Source organism: Poromitra crassiceps, assembly GCF_964638095.1.
Source record: "Poromitra crassiceps genome assembly, chromosome: 21".
Lineage (NCBI taxonomy): Eukaryota > Metazoa > Chordata > Actinopteri > Beryciformes > Melamphaidae > Poromitra > Poromitra crassiceps.
In genome coordinates this window covers 19,925,182-19,944,052 of record NC_139638.1, presented here as the reverse complement: position 1 = coordinate 19,944,052, position 18,871 = coordinate 19,925,182, and the positions used below count along the sequence as shown (strand labels likewise).

Here is an 18,871-nt window from a genome sequence, read left to right as displayed (position 1 = left end):
TGCACCTGAGTGTGTGAAATTTGTTCCCCGCATTTGACCCATCCCCTGGGGGAGCGGTGAGCAGCAGCAGCGCCGCGCTCGGGAATCATTTGGTGATCTAACCCCCAATTCCAACGCTTTGATGCTGAGTGCCAAGCAGGGAGGCAAATGGGTCCCATTTTTATAGTCTTTGGTATGACTCGGCCGGGGATCGAACTCACAACCTCCCAGTCTCAGGGCGGACACTCAAACCACAAGGCCACTGAGCTGGTACACTGGAACACGTAGCATATTGCTAGATACGGTGTAGGCCTATATCAACGCCTAGATCTCAAGCGGTCATGTAAATACTGATATTCTGCTATTGAAATAGCACGGTGGAAATATGATTTGTGGTAGGTTACTCGACATTTTTTGATAAGTGTCATTCGACAGAAATAAAAGAGTCGCACGCAGTTTTCGACTTTACACTTTGGCGAAAGGTTTAAGTCGTCTCCACGGTAACAGTGACCCGGCCCCTCCTGCCCCGCCTCCTCCCCTCGGCTCCACTCCGAGGAGGTTGTTTTGTCTGCATATAAGGTGCTCAATTTAACTTGACATTTTCAAATGAATTGATAACCAACATTTTCAAATTAACGTTGTAACTGTGATTGGAGGACTTGTTGAAATGTTGATTATGCAACGTATCTTGAAATGTTAATAGCTTATGCGACATACTTTTGGTTCAGAAACATTAATATTGAACATAGACGTGAGCTGCGTCAGAGCCCTTACAGTAGCTTACAGTAGCCTATATATATATGCGTTTGATTTGTAAAGCCAATTTACGCAACTATCAGTGATACCGTATTAAAAATGAAAAAGGACCTGCGGCAATCTGTGGTAATAAGCAAACTTCAACAGCCCTTATTTCACATCAATTGAATAGTTAAAAACATATCAATATTTAATACATCCTTGTGGAATAACAGTGATTCTAACAAGGACCCTACCCCCCCCCCCCCCCACTACCCCTTGAAGGCAGTTGACATGAGCCTTCCCACTCAAACGTCACTTACAGCAGCAGCAACTTACATTAAAGTATTACAGCTGCTACTTCTACCAGAACTTTCTACTGCATTAGATTACTCTTGTTAAGATAACTACATCGCGCACTGCTTGGACTGTAAATTCCTATTTAATGCCTACATAATTTGGAATGTAAATTCCTATTGAATGCCTGCTTAACCCTCCATGCTGTTAGAACGTGTACCATTAAAGGCTTAGTCCGAGCCGACCCGGGTTCGAATCCGACCTGTGGTCATTTGCTGCAGGTCGCCATTGCAAATAAGAATTTGTTCTTAATGACTTACCTGGTTAAATAAAGGTTAAATAAATCAAAAATAAAATGTCCTCCCCTCTCTCCCTCCCTGCTTTCCTGTCGCTGTCTAGCACATACTGTCCTATCAAATAAAGGCAAAATGCCCCAAAAATAATCTAATCTAATTAATATAATAATATAATAATAATAAAAAAATATATAGCCTATATACAGTATATATCCTCCTATTTGTGTGGCTATATATTGGACTGCACTTGCAATGTTGTGATTTCGTCTTTAGACTACGTTTCCTATTTTCCTTTTATCTCTGAATATTGATATGACCGCAGCCCGCTGTGCTGAATACTTACACTGAGACAAATCCCTCGTATGTAATCTTCTTGCACGTTGTGGCAAGAAAAATTATTCTGATTCATGCTGTGCTCACTGCAATCTCTCTCTCTCTCTCTTTCTCTCTCTCTCCTCCCCCACTATTACTCCCTCTCTTGTCATTCCATTTCTATCCCCATTGTACTCTTCTATCATATCTCTTTTATTCTCTACGCCTTACCCACACCTCCTCCCCCCCCCCCTCCCTCCATGCTTCTTCCAGGAGCTAGGCAAGCTGCACGGGCGCACTGAGCCGGCGCGCGGCACCGGGGTGGACTGCGCGGCGCTCACCTGCATGGTCCAGCTGGCTCAGATCCTGGTGGGGGCGGGGCTCGGCGCCCTGGTCAACCTGGCGGGCAGCGTGATCGTGGTGGTGCTCTCGGCGTCGACCACGGCCCTGCTCGGCTGCCTCTTCATCGCCCTCTTCATCAGATATGTGGAATGATTAATGTATTGTATTATTGTTTTCATTTGAATATTTTCATAAATAAAGATTCTTTATTATACCCTTTATTTGTTTTGCGATTCTCGTGCTTCCATTACTGTGCCTTGTTACGCTTCTGAACGTAGAATATGTAGCATATCGACATTTCTAGATACGTGTGCGTGCCTAGCCCCCTAGTGGTCGTGTACCAACAGTCTGCTATTGAAATAGTACAGTGGAAAGTAAGGATGTAAGGCGGGGGGTGGCAGATGGGCGTAAGCCTTTACCTCTGACGAGGGAGACCTTGGGTTCGTGTCCCAGTGTTCAAAGGTTACATTGCAACCATACATTTGCAACATTTAACGTCACCTTTTTTTTATTTTATGTATACAGTAACTAAAATATGAACAGAAATCTTTGAAATTGGTGCAGTATTGACCAAGATCGCAGCTGCCAACTGAAGCGATCTTGGTCAATACTGCACCAATTTCAAAGATTTCATAGTTATACATACCGTAAATTCCGGACTATAAGACGCACCGGTCTATAAGCCGCGGGACCAAAATTGACTATTTTTTTCTTCTATAAGCCGCACCGGTCTATAAGCCGCGGGTGTTTTGATGTTTAATTACCATATGAAAGGGTTCGTGCACAGAGAGGAATGTCGGGAAAGAGATCGCTGTTTGGGGAAGCTCCCATTTATTAACATTTCAACAAAACAAAACAAAAGTCAGGTCACTAATCCCCAGACAAAATCACACAACAATAGGCTATATGTGCAGCAAACCTGTAACCAGAGAAGTCAAGTCACTAATCCTCGTCTTCCTCTTCTTCCTGCGTACTGAAACCACCAAAGTCCTCATCTTCAGTGTCGGAAACGAACAGGTTCAGGGTGGCTTCGTCAACCACTCTCCTCTCTCCTTCATTGTCACTCAAAACCAACGAACTCCTCTTCATCACTGTCGGCATCGAACAGCCTCTGAAGCCTCTGACGGCCCTCAGCGCCAGCTGTGGCGGCGTCATTCTCTTCATCCCGCAGCAGTCCAGCGTTTTGGAACCCGTTGGTGATTGTGGATGTTTTCACACTCCTATAATATTCCGTGATCTTCCTTTGTGTGAATTCGCCGAAGTTTGTGATTTTCTCCTGGTAGTCGGGAGGGAGTTGTTCAGTAGTTCTCCCCCGGACGGACAGTCCCTTTCGTCTCATGAATCGAAAGCACCAAGATGGCCCACCTCTGAAATGTTCAATTTTCATCTCGGTGGCGACTGTTTTGGCCTTCTGTCGGATCTGCACCGTGGAAACGCCTCGGCCGTCTGCTCTCTGGGTCAACACCCAGTCCTCAAGGGAATCTTCAAGTTCCGGCCATCTGCTTTTGTGGCCTCTGAAGGACTTTTTTGTCTTCTTACACTGAGACAGTTCCTCCTGCTGCACCGTCCAACGCCTCACCATTGACTCATCGATGCCCAGGTTACGCGCGGCTGCTCTGTTTCCCTCTTTTAGTGCGAGTTCGACTGCTTTCAGCTTGAAAGCTGCTTCGTGTGAATTTCTGCGTACCTTCCCCATGGTAAGTGAGAGAGAGACTGCTCGTCTTGTTGTGATTCCGGGCTGATGAACTTTGCTTACCGTAATTACCATATGTAAGGGTTCACGCACAGAGGGGATTGTTGGCTGTTTGAGGAAGCTCCCATTTACCGTATTACCGTAACATTTCAACAAAACAACATAACACAACACCTTTGTTTATTTCGACAGTGCACACAGTGTCCGCGGTGTGGTGAAAAGAGGGCAACAGAGGAAATTAAAACAGAAGTGGATTTATAGGTAGAAAGAGTGCTAAAAAAGAGAGATTTTATTTGTATTTGAAATTTTTTTTCTGAAAAAATCCATAGATAAGCCGCACCGTTATATAAGCCGCAGGGGCCAAAAAACGGGAAAAAAGCCGCGGCTTATAGTCCGGAATTTACGGTAAATAAAATAGGGTCCAGGTTGAAAAATACCAAAATTCTCCTTTAAGTCTAACCCAAACCATAACCCTACCTTAACCAAGTTGTTTTACTTGCCTAAAGGCGGTAAGGTTTTCAAATGTACCTGCCGTATTGTTTCAGATGTATGTTGAGATTCTACGCCGCAAATCCTGGTTCACTCCCTCGTCACTTCCCGCCTGGATTACTGCAACTCCCTTCTCTTTGGTCTCCCCCACAAACTCCTCCCCCACAAACTCCTCCCCCACAAACTCCTCCATAAACTCCAACTGGTCCAGAACGCTGCTGCCCGTATCATCACCAGAACCCCTGTGATCAGTCACATCACCCCCGTTCTACACCAACTCCACTGGCTTCCCATCAACCACCGCATTGACTACAAGATCCTCCTCCATACATTCAAGGCCATCCATAACCTCGCCCCTCCATACCTGTCTGACCTCCTCCACATCAACATTCCCACCCGGGCCCTCAGGTCTGCCTCCTCCATCAACCTGACCGTCCCCCCAGCCCGTCTGTCCACCATGGGGTCAAGAGCCTTCAGCCGCTCTGCCCCTCGCCTCTGGAACTCCCTCCCCCCCCCCGACATCAGGATCATTGACTCCATTACCTCATTCAAAACTCACCTGTTTAGGCAGGCGTATGTCTGTTGATGTATGTATGTCTGTTCCCCATTGTATCTGCTGCAGGCTCTGTGTTATTTCTGCTTTTGCATTTTAACTGTGTCTGATTTTAATGTTTTAACTGCTTCTAATTGTTGTACGGCGACCTTGAGTGCCTTGAAAGGCGCCTTATAAAATAAATGTATTATTATTACTATCTACTAGGGATCTCACGCGCTGCGCGGGCTCACTCACCAAGCTGGCCCTGCAGCTCGCATTGGCAGCTCGGCCGCTGCACGGCCTTGCCCGCAGCTCGGCTGCTGTGTAGCCAATGAGACCAGCATCACTGATGATGTCGGATTTATGACATCACTGATGATGTCACCGTGGGCTTTATGATATCACTGATGATGTCAGTGGGATTTATGACATCACGGATGTCACAGTGGGATTTATGACATCACAGTGGGACAGAGAAACAAACCGAAACAGAGTCCCAGCTCCCATTTAGATACTGATTATGATGATTGTTTCATAAACGTAAAATGGTAACATTTTGTGAACGTGTAAAAATGTTTTACAACATTTCTGCCACTGATCTTAAATAGCCAATGCTCCACCCCCTCCAGCCCTGTGTCCAGAGGGAGGGGTAGGACAATCAGCCTCTTGTGGGAGTGTCTCTCAATAATTGCCAGTAAGCATTTAGCACCTTCAAAAGACCGAAGACAAATTTAAACAAGTGTAACAGCACCACAACATATTTACACATAATTCTGCTTATAAGTGGTTCAAATTTTATTCTTCTGAAAACACATGTTGATTTGACACATCCAAAGCACAAAGGGGAAACAATCTTGCAATAGAGGATTTTATGCTATACATAATGCATAATTAATATGCTAATTCGGTGAAAGATCAATTAACAAATTAGGCGTTCTAATTACTTACTTTTGTAGCACAGATTATGATTGATTTTGAAATTGATTATCAATGGGCAATTAACTGACTGATAGGTGGGTACAAGCTGTTGGGAAAGCTGAACTTTGGATGAACTTTTGCTCCACCACCTGCGAGGGGGCAAAGCCGACTGGAGGAGAGGAGACTCCTATTTAATCAAAATGCTATTCACCAAAGTTTTTCTATATATCCTGTGTGCACTGAAGTCACAATGTTATAACCATATGTCACGTGAAACATGGATTGTATTATATCGTTGAAATACATTGTGTTGACTGAGGGATGTGAACACGCGTCTATGGACTTCCAAGTGGAAAATGTAATCTCAATATGAATGGATTTTAATTGTATGCTGAAATAGTCTATGTTACATGCACAAAGTTTGAAATGACAAATGTAAATACCATTATTGTGTGCTAAATAAGCCTGGGTTACATAACATGTTTTTAGATGAGAGTGGGAAGAGAGTGTCATTGAGTTCAAGACCATAGGAGGTGTCCCAGTTGATGGATGTTTTCAGATAAGGATGGTTCAGTTAGAGTATCATTGAGTTCAAGACACCTAAGGGAGGTGGCCGAAGTGATGAGCAGGGCCACCATTAGGAGAGGGATCATGTAGCATCCAATCAGAATTGAAGTCATTGAGTCAGCAAAAACATAGACACACCCTTGTCTATGAAAGGCGCCTTATAAAATAAATGTATTATTATTACTATCTACTAGGGATCTCGCGCGCTGCGCGAGCTCGCTCACCAAGCTGGCCCTGCAGCTCGGCCGCTGCACGGCCTTGCCCGCAGCTCGGCTGCTGTGTGGCCAATGAGACCAGCATCACTGATGATGTCAGATTTATGACATCACTGATGATGTCACCGTGGGCTTTATGATATCACTGATGATGTCAGTGGGATTTATGACATCACGGATGATGTCACAGTGGGATTTATGACATCACAGTGGGACAGAGAAACAAACCGAAACAAACAGAGCCCCAGCTCCCATTTAGATACTGATGATTGTTTGCATAAACGTAAAATGGTAACATTTTGTGAACGTGTAAAAATGTTTTACATTTCTGCCACTGATCTTAAATAGCCAATGCTCCACACTTCCCACCCCCTCCAGCCCTGTGTCCACAGGGGTAGGACAATCAGTCTCTTGTGGGAGTGTCTCTCAATAATTGCCAGTAAGCATTTAGCACCTTCAAAAGACCGAAGACAAATTTAAACAAGTGTAACAGCACCACAACCTATTTACACATAATTCTGCTTATAAGTGGTTCAAATTTTATTCTTCTGAAAACACATGTTGATTTGACACATCCAAAGCACAAAGGGGAAACAATCTTGCAATAGAGGATTTTATGCTATACATAATGCATAATTATTATGCTAATTCGGTGAAAGATCAATTAACAAATTAGGCGTTCTAATTACTTACTTTTGTAGCACAGATTATGATTGATTTTGAAATTGATTATCAATGGGCAATTAACTGACTGATAGGTGGGTACAAGCAAGAAACAACATGCACAGGGAGAGGAGACGGCTCCAGGCTATTGATTGATTGAGTGTCCAGGCCCTGAGGCTGTTCACCATCAATCTACTTTTCTCAAGGCCAACTGTAGTAATTGAGATGCTCTTAGCAGCTTAAGTAAACATGCCTTACAGTACGCAGTATATATAATGATGTTGATCACTAATGGTGGGGTGTCTTCTCTGTCTGGTTTCTCTGTCCATCATTCTCTTATCTCCCTCTCTCTCTCTCGCGCGCACACACACACACACACACACACACGCACACGCACACACACACACACACACACACACACACACACACACACACACACACACACACACACACACAGTGAGGGGGGAGGGGGCTGATAATTAAGCAATATAGCATGAGAGCCAGTGTGTTGTGGCAAATTTATAAAACGGCTCTCTCAAGCAATCTGATTGGTTCACAGCCATTGTATAAATGTACAAGTACAATTGTACAAAACATAATTTTCTGCGAAGTATTAGTAAAGTTATAAGCGAAGATCGATTCACAAGGATCTGACAGCTGTCTCCGCCATTTGTTTTTTCTACATTGTCATTTGAGGTAACCAAAGCCTTTTAGTAAGAGAGTTGCCATGGCAACTCAATAACCCATGGCCATGGGTTAGTGGAGTGGGTTACTGGATTTATACAATGGCTGTGAACCAATCAGATTGCTTGATTTGAGAGAGCCGTTTTATAAACACATTTACTTGACAGACTAAATTTGTTAATAGGCTCTGATTGAAACAGATTTTTGCATTAACGTTAGCAGTAGCAAAAAGCCATCTTCAACTGGTGATTATTTCCAGTTATGAGTCTCCCTCCGGGACGCCAGAAATTTCAGCTGTGACATCTGAACTGGCTTTCTACAGCAATGCTCACCTTGGATTATGGCACAATTTCAAGTTTGTAAAATCAATGTATCAGAATTAGTGTGTTGATGCAATGACAATCAATCAATCAATCAATCAATCAATCATCAATCATCAATCACATTCCCCTCAAGAGAGACAGACTCTAGTTAGCAAGACGTCTCATTATAAAGATCCACACGAAAATATTTTGACATTTTGGACAAAGTTAAGAGTTAGCACATTTAAAATAGTTTTCATATATTTTCTTCTAACTACGATATGCACTACAGAAAAAATACTATAATAATATAAATTACAACTATTGAGCGTAAAATCAAGAACATCAACTCAAACCCAAAGATACAGCTTATATGGCAAAATCCCCGCATGTTACATCATTTGCCACAAAAATATACTCAGACTAATATATAGACGACCAGTGTTGCCAGATGGCAAATGTTGAATTATCGTACCAGAGGGTCAAAATTATCGTTTTTGGAGTGAAATTATCGTACGCCCCCTCCCCAGCGCGGCGCGCCTTCGGCGCGCCAAGGTCGGGGGGCCTGGGCCTGATCACAGGCTACTTTTTGGACTTGGCATGATCTTTCAACACTGTGATCTCAGCCTGTGTTGCAACAACAACAAAACACCCTGCACGTATTGGCTGCAAATATGTTGTTTGAAGAGATGATTGTATAAACAGATAGAGTGATAGACGTAGGATTCGTCTAAGTGTCACAAAATGATGAAATTATCGTACATTTGGGGGATTTTGGGATTATTGATCGTACATCGTACAGAGGTCAAAATTATCGTACAAATACGATAATTATCGTACGTCTGGCAACGCTGTAGACGACTGCATTCCTGGAACAAGTGGAGACATGGCTGATGAGACTGCAAGATATCATTTGATCGCTGTGATAACTGTTCAGACGGTTGCCAAGCAATCCTGCACAGACGCACACAACCCGGAGGGAGCGTTGATCCTGAACGCCCCCTGCTGTGATACAGACGCACACAACCCGGAGGGAGCGTTGGTCCTGAATGCCCCCTGCTGTGATAACGGCTATGGCCATTTTTGCTTGATCTTCTCCCCTATAATGATAAAAACCACCAAATTAAGTTTGGACTCAGACTATCTATAGCTAGCCACGACAACACACTATGCTTAAGTGTCAAGACTACAGGCTACTCGACAAAATGCACAAATAACCTCCACAAATACAAAACAGTTAAGTTAAGTTAAGTTAAGTTATCCGTTATTTATCCCGGGAAATTCATCCTCTGCATTTGACGCATCCTCTACTAGGAACCTTCCTAGAACTAGGATCAGTGGGCAGCCGCAATGCAGCGCCCGGGGACCAACTCCAGTTCTTTTGCCAGTACCTTGGTCAGAGGCACTGACAGGAGTATTAACCCTAACATACATGTCTTTAGGGGGTGGGAGGAAACCGGAGCACCCGGAGAAAACCCACACGAACACGGGGAGGAGAAGATGCAAACTCCACACAGAAAGGACCTGGGACGGACCCGGGGGTTCGAACTCAGGACCTTCTTGCTGTGAGGCAACAGTACTAACCACTGAGCCACCAAAAGCATGAATATGAATGAAATGCCCTAGGCACTGTTTTGCAGCAGATCGTTCATGTTATTGTAGATAGCGGCACCCGGTGGATAAAACGCCACTGGCTCCGCGGGCGCGTTGACGTTGACGGGACCGCGGCCATTCGCCTGCAGCTGGTCCAGCAGCTCTGGCTTGGTGGTCCCTGTGAACGGCTTCATGGTGGTCCCGGCCACCGGCGCCGTCATCCGCCAGAAGAGCTTCTTCAGCGCTTTCCTGAACTCGCGCCTCATCAGGCAGTACAGGATGGGGTTGAGGCAGCTGTTGGAGTGCGCCAGGCACACGGACACGGGGAACGCGTACACCTGCGTGGCGTAGTACTCGTAGCTGAAGTGAACCGCGTTGACTTTGATGAGGATGCCCCAGACGGTGAGCGCCTGGTTGGGAAGCCAGCAGAGGAAGAAGGACAGGACCACGATGGTGACCGACTTGGTGACCTTGGAACGTCTTTTGGCGCTGGAGGTGTTGACGTTGTTGTTGGAGGTGATGAAGCGCAGCAGGAGCAGGTAGCAGGCCGAGATGATGCCCAGCGGGACCACGAACCCGAGGAGCACCTTCTGCGCGTGGTAGAGCCCCAGTAGAAACTGCGCGTTTCCGAAGGTGTCGGGGAATTTGACCAGACACAGCTCCTCTTCGGACACCGTCGCCGTGGTGGAGAAGATGCCGTGCGGCAGAGCGGCGGAGACAGCAGCGCACCTGCATCCAAGAGACAAAATAAATGACAATTGACTTTCACAAATCAAATCGAATCACAATGTTTTGACTTATCTTCTGGAAATTCCTCAGAAACCCCCTTATTGTCAATAGGGGTGCACCGATCGATCGGCAAGCAATCTGTATCGGCCGATTTTGACCTCAAATATGCGATCGGCTGATTGCCGATATTTCGGCTGAATGCCGATATTTTTTTATTTATATATATATATATATATATATATATATATATATATATATATATATATATATATATATATATATATATATATATATATATAAATAAAAAAAAGCCCTATCACTAATCAGTCTTTCCAACGATATAAAATACAATGCCAATTGGAGGAGTTTATATATCGGTGATCGGTGATCGGTAGTCGATGATCGGTTGGGCAGATATTTCCCATAGGCGATCGGCAATCGGTGATCGGTGGCAAAAAACGTGATCGGTGCACCCCTAATATAATCAATATACCTACTACCTTCTTTTTGCAATGATCCCTCAAATATCAAACACTTGACCAAGATATGAGTTGACATGACTTGAGATATGTAATGTAGGCAGGATATTTTACAGCTTATCAATCAACTTTATTGTCCAAAATGACATCAATGCAATGAAACAGTAAACTTCAGTGGGAATTTAATAATTATAAATAAGTAGAAATACAAAAACACAAATAGAACAAATATAAAATATAACTTGAGTTAAGAAAAAGGATCAAATATACACAACATGCTGTCTATAACTTAAAAAATACAAAATAAAAAAATATCGGCAATATCGGCCAACATATCGGCCGATACCGATATATCGGTTATCGGCCAATATCGGTGGACCAATATCGGTTGGGCTCTAATTTATAGTACACACGCACGTGCACGTACGTTTCTACAGGGGTGGGCGTGGTTTATGGAGATTTTCCGTTTCTACCCCCTCCCCCCACCCTAACCCTAAAATCTCAGAACATTACCATTTTACAATTTTAGAGCCGAAATTGTAACATAGCAACGTTGGTCCAAAACGTTGCTATTTTACAATTGTCTGTGAGACTGTGTTGGATTGGACAGATGGTTCATGCAGCCAGGTATTTCTTTTTAAAGTGCCTGCCCTTTGAAACGACTTGTTCCCAGATGGTTATGTGAAAACAAACCATCTGGCATAGCCTTTTTAGCACAATGAAACTGCAAATCCAATCTGGCTGTGTGTGGACTCAATTACCATAGGCAGTGAGTGGGCTAACCCAATAAGAACCTGATGTCAATAAGCTGCACAGAGTTTGAGGCTTTGGTGTTCTTTAAACACGCACACACACACACACACACACACACACACACACACACACACACACACACACACACACACACACACACACACACACACACACACACACACACACACACACACACACACACAAAAGGGCATTGGAAAGTGGGCATGTCTGTATCCATAGAAGCCATTCTCATTCAGATTATCTTGAGGTGTGAGCGGTCAATAACCGAGCAAGCCAGCTGGGTTCGCACGAGATCACAGAGGACCCTTTTGAAAATGCTCATGCCAGTTCTCCCTCGCCAACATTTTGCCTGACTTTGCGGCATTATTTAGCCCCCATCCCAACAAGCTAGCATGACATGGTTGTTGTACCAATGGATGCTTTAGATCTCCTAGTTTCATACCAGGATCTTCACTCTAGCACAGCCTCTGAAATACATGTATTTTTATGGCGTGGCACCTAGTGGCAGGGAGCAAGATGATGAAGCGAAAAGTTAAATATTGCACCGCTGCCCTAGAAGATATGTCCAGATGCTCTACAATACACCATCTCTTACTGTTAAATAGTTTGATTGACAGTGGGACAAAAGAAAATGTATACGTGTTCAACTTATAGTTTGGTACCCTGTACCTTCTGTCTGACAGCTCATACATAGTCTATCAGAGGGTCTGTCCATTATGTCCCCCTCCCCAAAAGAAAGAAAGAAAAAAGAAAGAAAGTTGCCAGGTCACTGAAAGAAAGTGACCAGTTCGCAGATGATGTCACACCGATGACACCGAAGCAATTGTGATGTCATCGTTGGTAATGTTATGAGTGAGTGATGTCATGAATCCACACTATATCACACTGTTTAATCACGTACCGGTATGTCACAATGCCTATGCATAAGTGACATCATCTGTGATTTATGACATCACTTACATGTGCACAGAGCCATTTGGGACATCATCAGTGGTGTGGCCAGGTTGCAATTGATGTCATACAAGTTGTATGTCCCTATGAAAGTAAGAAAGTGGCGCCAGGTCGCTTGAGATGTCACACTGATGACACCGCCATTTATGATGTCATCAGGGATGATGTCATCATCAGTGAGGGATGTCATTATGGGCAGTGGTACTCTCTACTCTACTCACCAGATGATGACGGTGAGGCACCGCGCGGAGCAGCAGCGCGGCCGCCGCCTCTTCCCTTCGAGCGCAGAGGCGAGGGACCAGTACCTCACCACGCTCATCGCGGTGAGGAAGAACACGCTGGCGTACATGTTCATCGCGGTCACATAGGAGACGATCTTGCACATGGCTTTACCGAAGAGCCAGGTGAAGTCCAAGGCGTTCTCCACCGCCCAGAACGGCAGAGTCAGGACAAACTGGAAGTCGGTCACCGCCAGACTCGTTACAAAGAGGTTAATGGACGACTTCTTCCACACCTGTCTCGATCTCATGAGATACAGGACCAGCAAGTTCCCGACCAGTCCCAGGGCACAAACCAGAGAGTAGATCACAGAGATGATGATCCTCAGTACAGCCGAGCCGTCTCCAACAAAATCCGCTTTGCCATAGTCGCCGTATGAGCGGTTGGTTGTGTTCAAAATGCAGGTAAAGTTGAAGGAGGCGCTGGGGAAAATCCCTGCTGACCCTTCTTCGTAGGTGTCCGTCAATTCCCCGGACATCTCTAATCCAAGAAGTCCTCCATGCTGCTCAGCCAATTCATTCCCAGATCCAAAAGCTTCCCTCGGCAGATCCTTTGCTCAGTGTTTGTCACATAACCCCACAAAAACACTGATAAACACTTTAGGTTTGAAGATGTGAATTGAATTGAACACGAGGTTAAAATCCATCAACACCTTCATGACAACAATCTGTCCTGTCCTAGTTTTCCACTGTCTGCGGTTGCTGCTGTCTCTCTGCTGGCTGACACAGCTCTGTTGCTCTGAGAGCTCCTCACAGTGCGTCTCTCCCCCCCTCACTCCACTCCAGCGCAATCTGCCGCTATCCATGGTGCTGAGATAGCGCTGGGTGTGTGTGTGTGTGTGTGTGTGGGGGGGGGTCTTAAATAGCAGTCATATAAAATCTTATTTTTCAGAGGGCAAGTGGGGAAAAATAGCCTATCAATGGGGTGAATTGCACGTTTCAATGCAAACGAATCACATGTAATTTTCCACACACACGGGCGCACACACACGCGCACGCACGCACACACACACACACACACACACACACACACACACACACACACACACACACACACACACACACACACACACACACACACACACACTGTATGGTGAGAAAGCAAGAGAAAATAAAGAGAGGTGCCCTGTAAAGTACAGTACCTAGAGACAGGGAAGCAGACTGGAGGATAGAGAGGGTAGGACAAATTAAAGGATAAGTTCACCCAAAAATGAAAATTCTGTCATTATCTACTGACTCCCGTGTCATAAGGACAAGTTACGTTTTTATTCCACAAAACATTTGTGGAGTTTCACAGCAGAACACCGTTGCAGCATTCTCCTAGAACAGTGGTTCTCAATTGGGGTGCGGGGACCCCCAGGGGGTCCGCGAAAAGTTCTCAGGAAAATAAAAATAACTTTTTTTTTGCAAAAGCTTCATAGTTCAATGAAAATATGTTATGCTTTAAATCTAAAATAGTTCATGGATTATATTCTAATCTAAGAAACCTATCAATTTAAAAGTCAAGCACGTTACCATGGAAACAATTAAGTTGAGCCCAAAATCACAAATCAGAATGAGGGGGTCCCCGGTATATTTTCTATCTTGTAAGGGGTCCTTGGCTGAAAAACATTTGAGAACCTCTGTCCTAGACAATTGAAGTGGACGGTGAGCAACTTTCAAACGTAAAAACAAACAGAATAGACAGATTCATAAATAAATAAATAAAGCCTCCATATTGCTCACCTGGCATATTCCAAGTCTCAGAATCCCCGACATGCCAAGTTAATTTGAACATGTCATTTACACCCTGTTTTTAGCTAAATTGTTCACTGTAGGAGCTTAGCCGCCCCCCTTCTTACTGGAGCACACGCCTTTCACTACCTGAGAAGCGCCTCATCATGCGGACCACAGTGTTGAGTTTGGCTCCTCTGTACTGGCCATCGGGCACCACCTTGACAAGGGGCAAAGTGGTCAGCTTGTCCTCTGTGATGATAAGCCCATCTGGGGGAGAGGGAATTGAACGCACGACATTAGCACTTGCTTTGAGGGAGAAATATTCTGTTTGGGTCTGGTTTCACCTTCAAAGACCTCCATGTACCTCCAGATTGGGGGAAAAGAAACGAGCGAAAAGAATAACAGTCCCTTCCAAACTACATAGATACAATAATGTGGTTGTGCTGCACAATGTAACTGAGAAACTCACTCTTACCTTCTCTTAATTTGGAGTTGATGTTCTCAGTAGGCAGCTCGTCACTCCCCCATCTGATTTCATCTTCCTCTGGCTATACCTGCACTCATCTGCAGATAGCTGTCAACCAAATACAGTGTTGGGGGTAACTCATTGCAAAAGTAACATATTACATGTAGGGGTGGGACAAAATATCGATACTCACGGTATCGCGATATTTCCACTTGCGATACGTTATCGATACACTGGCACCAAGTATCGATATGTTTATTTATATGTGTGGTAGTTGAAACATAGTTTCAAGTTGACGTTTATTTATGTTTGTAGTTGAAACAAAAACATAAATACTGTAGGCTACATGAATTTAAATGTTTGCTCATTAATATCTACTTTTAGAAATTATATAGGTAGGTAGGTTATATAGGTTTTCTTGTTTTAATAATAATAATAAAAAGACTTAATGTGTAACTTTTCCTTCGTGGTATCGAAAATGTTATGAGTGAGTGAGTGAACTCTGAGAGAGTTCATGTCAATTCTGCTAATAAATACATAATACCTGCTTCTTGCCTTTTAGGGGTATTTTTTTCTCTTCAGTTACACAGGTATTGTGATGTATCGTCTTCCAATATATCGATTATCGCAGAATCGCTGTATCGTGATAATATCGTTATCGAGGGCCAAGTATCGTGACCATATCGTATCGTGAGCTACTCAGCGATTCCCACCCCTAATTACATGTAATATATTACTTTTAGCAGTAACTCAGTAATATAACTTATTATAGGATTTCAGTAATATCATACCAGTTACTTTGTCAAGTAGCTCAAGTTACAAATTGAGTTACATTTTATTAAATCAAAGCACATATTAAATAAAGATACAATCATTTCCTAATCAAACTGTGTTTTTATGCAAATAACCACTATAGATGACAATAACAAAGGAAAAGAATAACATTTAGAATTTTGGATTGTTTACACTGACTTCAAGGCGGTTGAAATAATTTTTCGGGATGGTTCCGGGGCAGCGATGTCATTCTGCTGCTGCTGTTGTTTTGGTGAAAGTAATGCAAAAGTAGTGTAGTAAGTAACGAGTTACTCTACACAGAAAGTAATATTGTAAAGTAACGTATTACTTTCAAGTGAAAGTAACTAGTAATATGTAGTATATTACATTTTGAAAGTAACTTGCCCAACACTGACCAAATATTACATTAACATAAGAAACGTCCTTGTCATGAGAGGTATGAGCCCACCAAAAAAAATAAAAAATAAAAGTGAGGCGCTTCCCCACCCTCACATGCTGTTTCCTGTCAGTCAGGATTCAGGAAGTCTGTGGTCCATCTGCAGATGAGTCTCTGCACACCCAGCTGGGAGAGCTTCTCGTGCAGCAGGGCGGGGACGATCGTGACAAAGACTGAGCTAAAATCCATAAAAAGGATTAGGGATGCTGCACGATATATCGGCAATCATATCGGTATCGGCCAATGTTAGCAATTTTTTAACATAACGGCATCGGTCCGATGTTGCAATGTTAATATCGGCTATCGGTATCAGTCAAAATGTTCACATTGAGAGGAAGCATTGTGATAAATCTGTGATTAATGGGCTTTTCCAAATGTTTTGTAAATAAAGAAATGCATTACTTTTTCCAATTCATAGCGTTTACATGTGTTTTTCAGTATGTACAAAATTTGATTATCATAGAACAGCAACGTTAACATCGGTTATCGGTATCGGCCAAAATGTTCATATCGGTGCATCCCTAAAAAGGATCCTGACATAGGTTCCTGCAGTGTCCAGGTGCACGAGGATGGATTGGGGGGACATGTTTTTTTTTTACATTTTATTGATATAAAAACAACTGCAATAGTACAGGTACATAAGATAACGTATGCCCCCCCCCCATCATTTTCTCTTATACTCCTTCCCTCCCCAACGCTCAGTCCTCTTAATACAATGGTCCTCATAACACATTTCAGAGTACAAGTAGAATAACATAAGTTTCAGAAGAAAAGTGAGGAAAATATAACAGGACATCAAATAAGCATACTATATACACCCATCCTCTACTAGGTCATATACAACATACTTCATATTCATCTTAATAACTACATCATATATATATATATATATATATATATATATATATATATACCGGTATATATATATATATATATATATATATATATATAATACCTACACACAAACGCATGTGTCTTAGCTCTTGGTTTCACATTCAAGTGACTTATTAGTCAGAATGGTTCACTCACTCACTATTCCACATGTAGTCTTGTAGTGAGTTATATGGCGAATGATCAAACTAAAATTTATGGTTTTCACAAAATTGCAGTGCTAGCGGGAACAGTTTGGAACCTAGCTTATGGACTTTCAGTTAGTCTACTAGCAAAGACTGCGACAGGAAGTAAGCGGAGGGAAATTTTGAATGTTATGTTATCGAGTTGAAACCGTTGCAGTGCACGATAGTAAAAAAAAAAAAAGGCGAACACACAATAGTCCCGCTATTTCTGTAATAGGGAATGGTTTTGAACGGGGCTAGCGTTTCCATTTTGAATAAAACTTTGACCACAGATCAGATCTATCGTGTGTCTTTTCATGTTTACTTCATGACCAAAACATTTACCACAGACCGAGCAATTAAATTGCTTCTCACCCGTGTGGATTATCATGTGTGACTTCATGTGTCCTTCGTGACGGAAAGATTTACCACAGACTGAGCAAATAAATAGTTCCTCTCCTAGGTGGACTTTCATATGTTGCTTCATGGTGTCTTTGCGACCAAAACCTTTACCACAGATTGAGCAAATAAATGGTTTCTCATATGTGTGGACTGCCATGTGTTGCTTCAATACTGATTTGTAACTATATCTTTTACCACAAATAGAGCAAGTCAAGGGGTCATTCGCAATAACTTGTGTCTCTCCTGCGTGGAGACGTGTCATGTGTCTTTTCAAGTAGAGACTATGACCAAATATTTTACCACAAACTGAGCAGATTAAGTGTTTTTTCCAGCGAACTTGGGCTGAAATCTTGTCATCACTAGTTGGTTGTAAGTTACTAGCTGCCGGATATAAGTTCCTGGATGGTTCTGATACTCCACAGTCCTCTGCACCAGCTTCTGTTTTCATCTGTTCAGTTGAGCTGCTGGCTAGAGGCTCTGTCTCTCTGTTCTCCTCAGTTTGGCTTTGATGAAGCTGTGAGGACTGAGGTTTCTCTTCCTCATATTCACTCTTCACGGTAACAATGAATGGGAACTTGGTGATATCAGCCTCCTCCAGCCCATGAAGCTGCTCTCCCTCCTGACTGATGCAGAGTCCCTCCTGTTCATCTTTAATGTGTGGGAGCTCTGTGTCCTCCTGTTCCTCTTTAATGTGCGGGAGCGATGGGTCCTCCTGAAGCTGCTCTCCCTCCTGACTGATCCAGAGTTCTTTAATTCTTTTCTGACTCGTCCAGAGTTCTTTAATGTGTGGGAGCTCTGTGTCCTCCTGCTCCTCTTTAATGTGCGGGAGTGATGGGTCCTCTTGAAGCTGCTCTCCCTCCTGACCGATCCAGAGTTTCTCCTGTTCCTCTTTAATGTGTGGGGACTCTGGGTCCTCCTGGTCCAGACTGGGGCTCCACTCCTGCTGCTCAGCGGGAACCTCATCTTTAATGTCCAACAGCTGCTGGAGGTCTGGAGGCAAGGCTTCTCTGTGTGACCGCACAGCGTCCAGCAGTTTTCGTTGTCGCTCGATCTCCTCTTTTGAACGAGTAGCTTCCTCCTCGTACTCTGCTATCGTTCTTTCAAACAGCCCAAATATCTCTTCAACAGCCGCAGTTAGGCGCTGCTTCGCCCCAGCTCTCAGCTTCTGGA

The 18,871-nt window shown here is 43.6% G+C and overlaps 2 protein-coding genes across 2 annotated transcripts in view; one reads left to right on the top strand and one right to left on the bottom strand.

Annotated features, from left to right (window-relative positions):
- slc45a2 (solute carrier family 45 member 2) overlaps nt 1-2,182 on the top strand; it is a 23,269-nt gene extending 21,087 nt beyond the window's left edge. The window contains exon 7 of the mRNA XM_083657787.1: nt 1,893-2,182. Within this exon, the coding sequence (XP_083513913.1) occupies nt 1,893-2,114 (222 nt within the window). The 3' untranslated portion in view covers nt 2,115-2,182. The remainder of the gene's footprint in view (nt 1-1,892) is intronic.
- A 7,467-nt stretch (nt 2,183-9,649) lies between these two features.
- Nucleotides 9,650-13,310, bottom strand: rxfp3 (relaxin family peptide receptor 3; the record flags this gene model as incomplete). Its single annotated transcript, XM_083657369.1, has 2 exons — nt 9,650-10,349; nt 12,775-13,310. 2 exons carry the CDS (start codon nt 13,308-13,310, stop codon nt 9,650-9,652), a joined length of 1,236 nt encoding a protein of 411 aa, XP_083513495.1.
- Between the last annotated feature and the right edge of the window lie 5,561 nt (nt 13,311-18,871).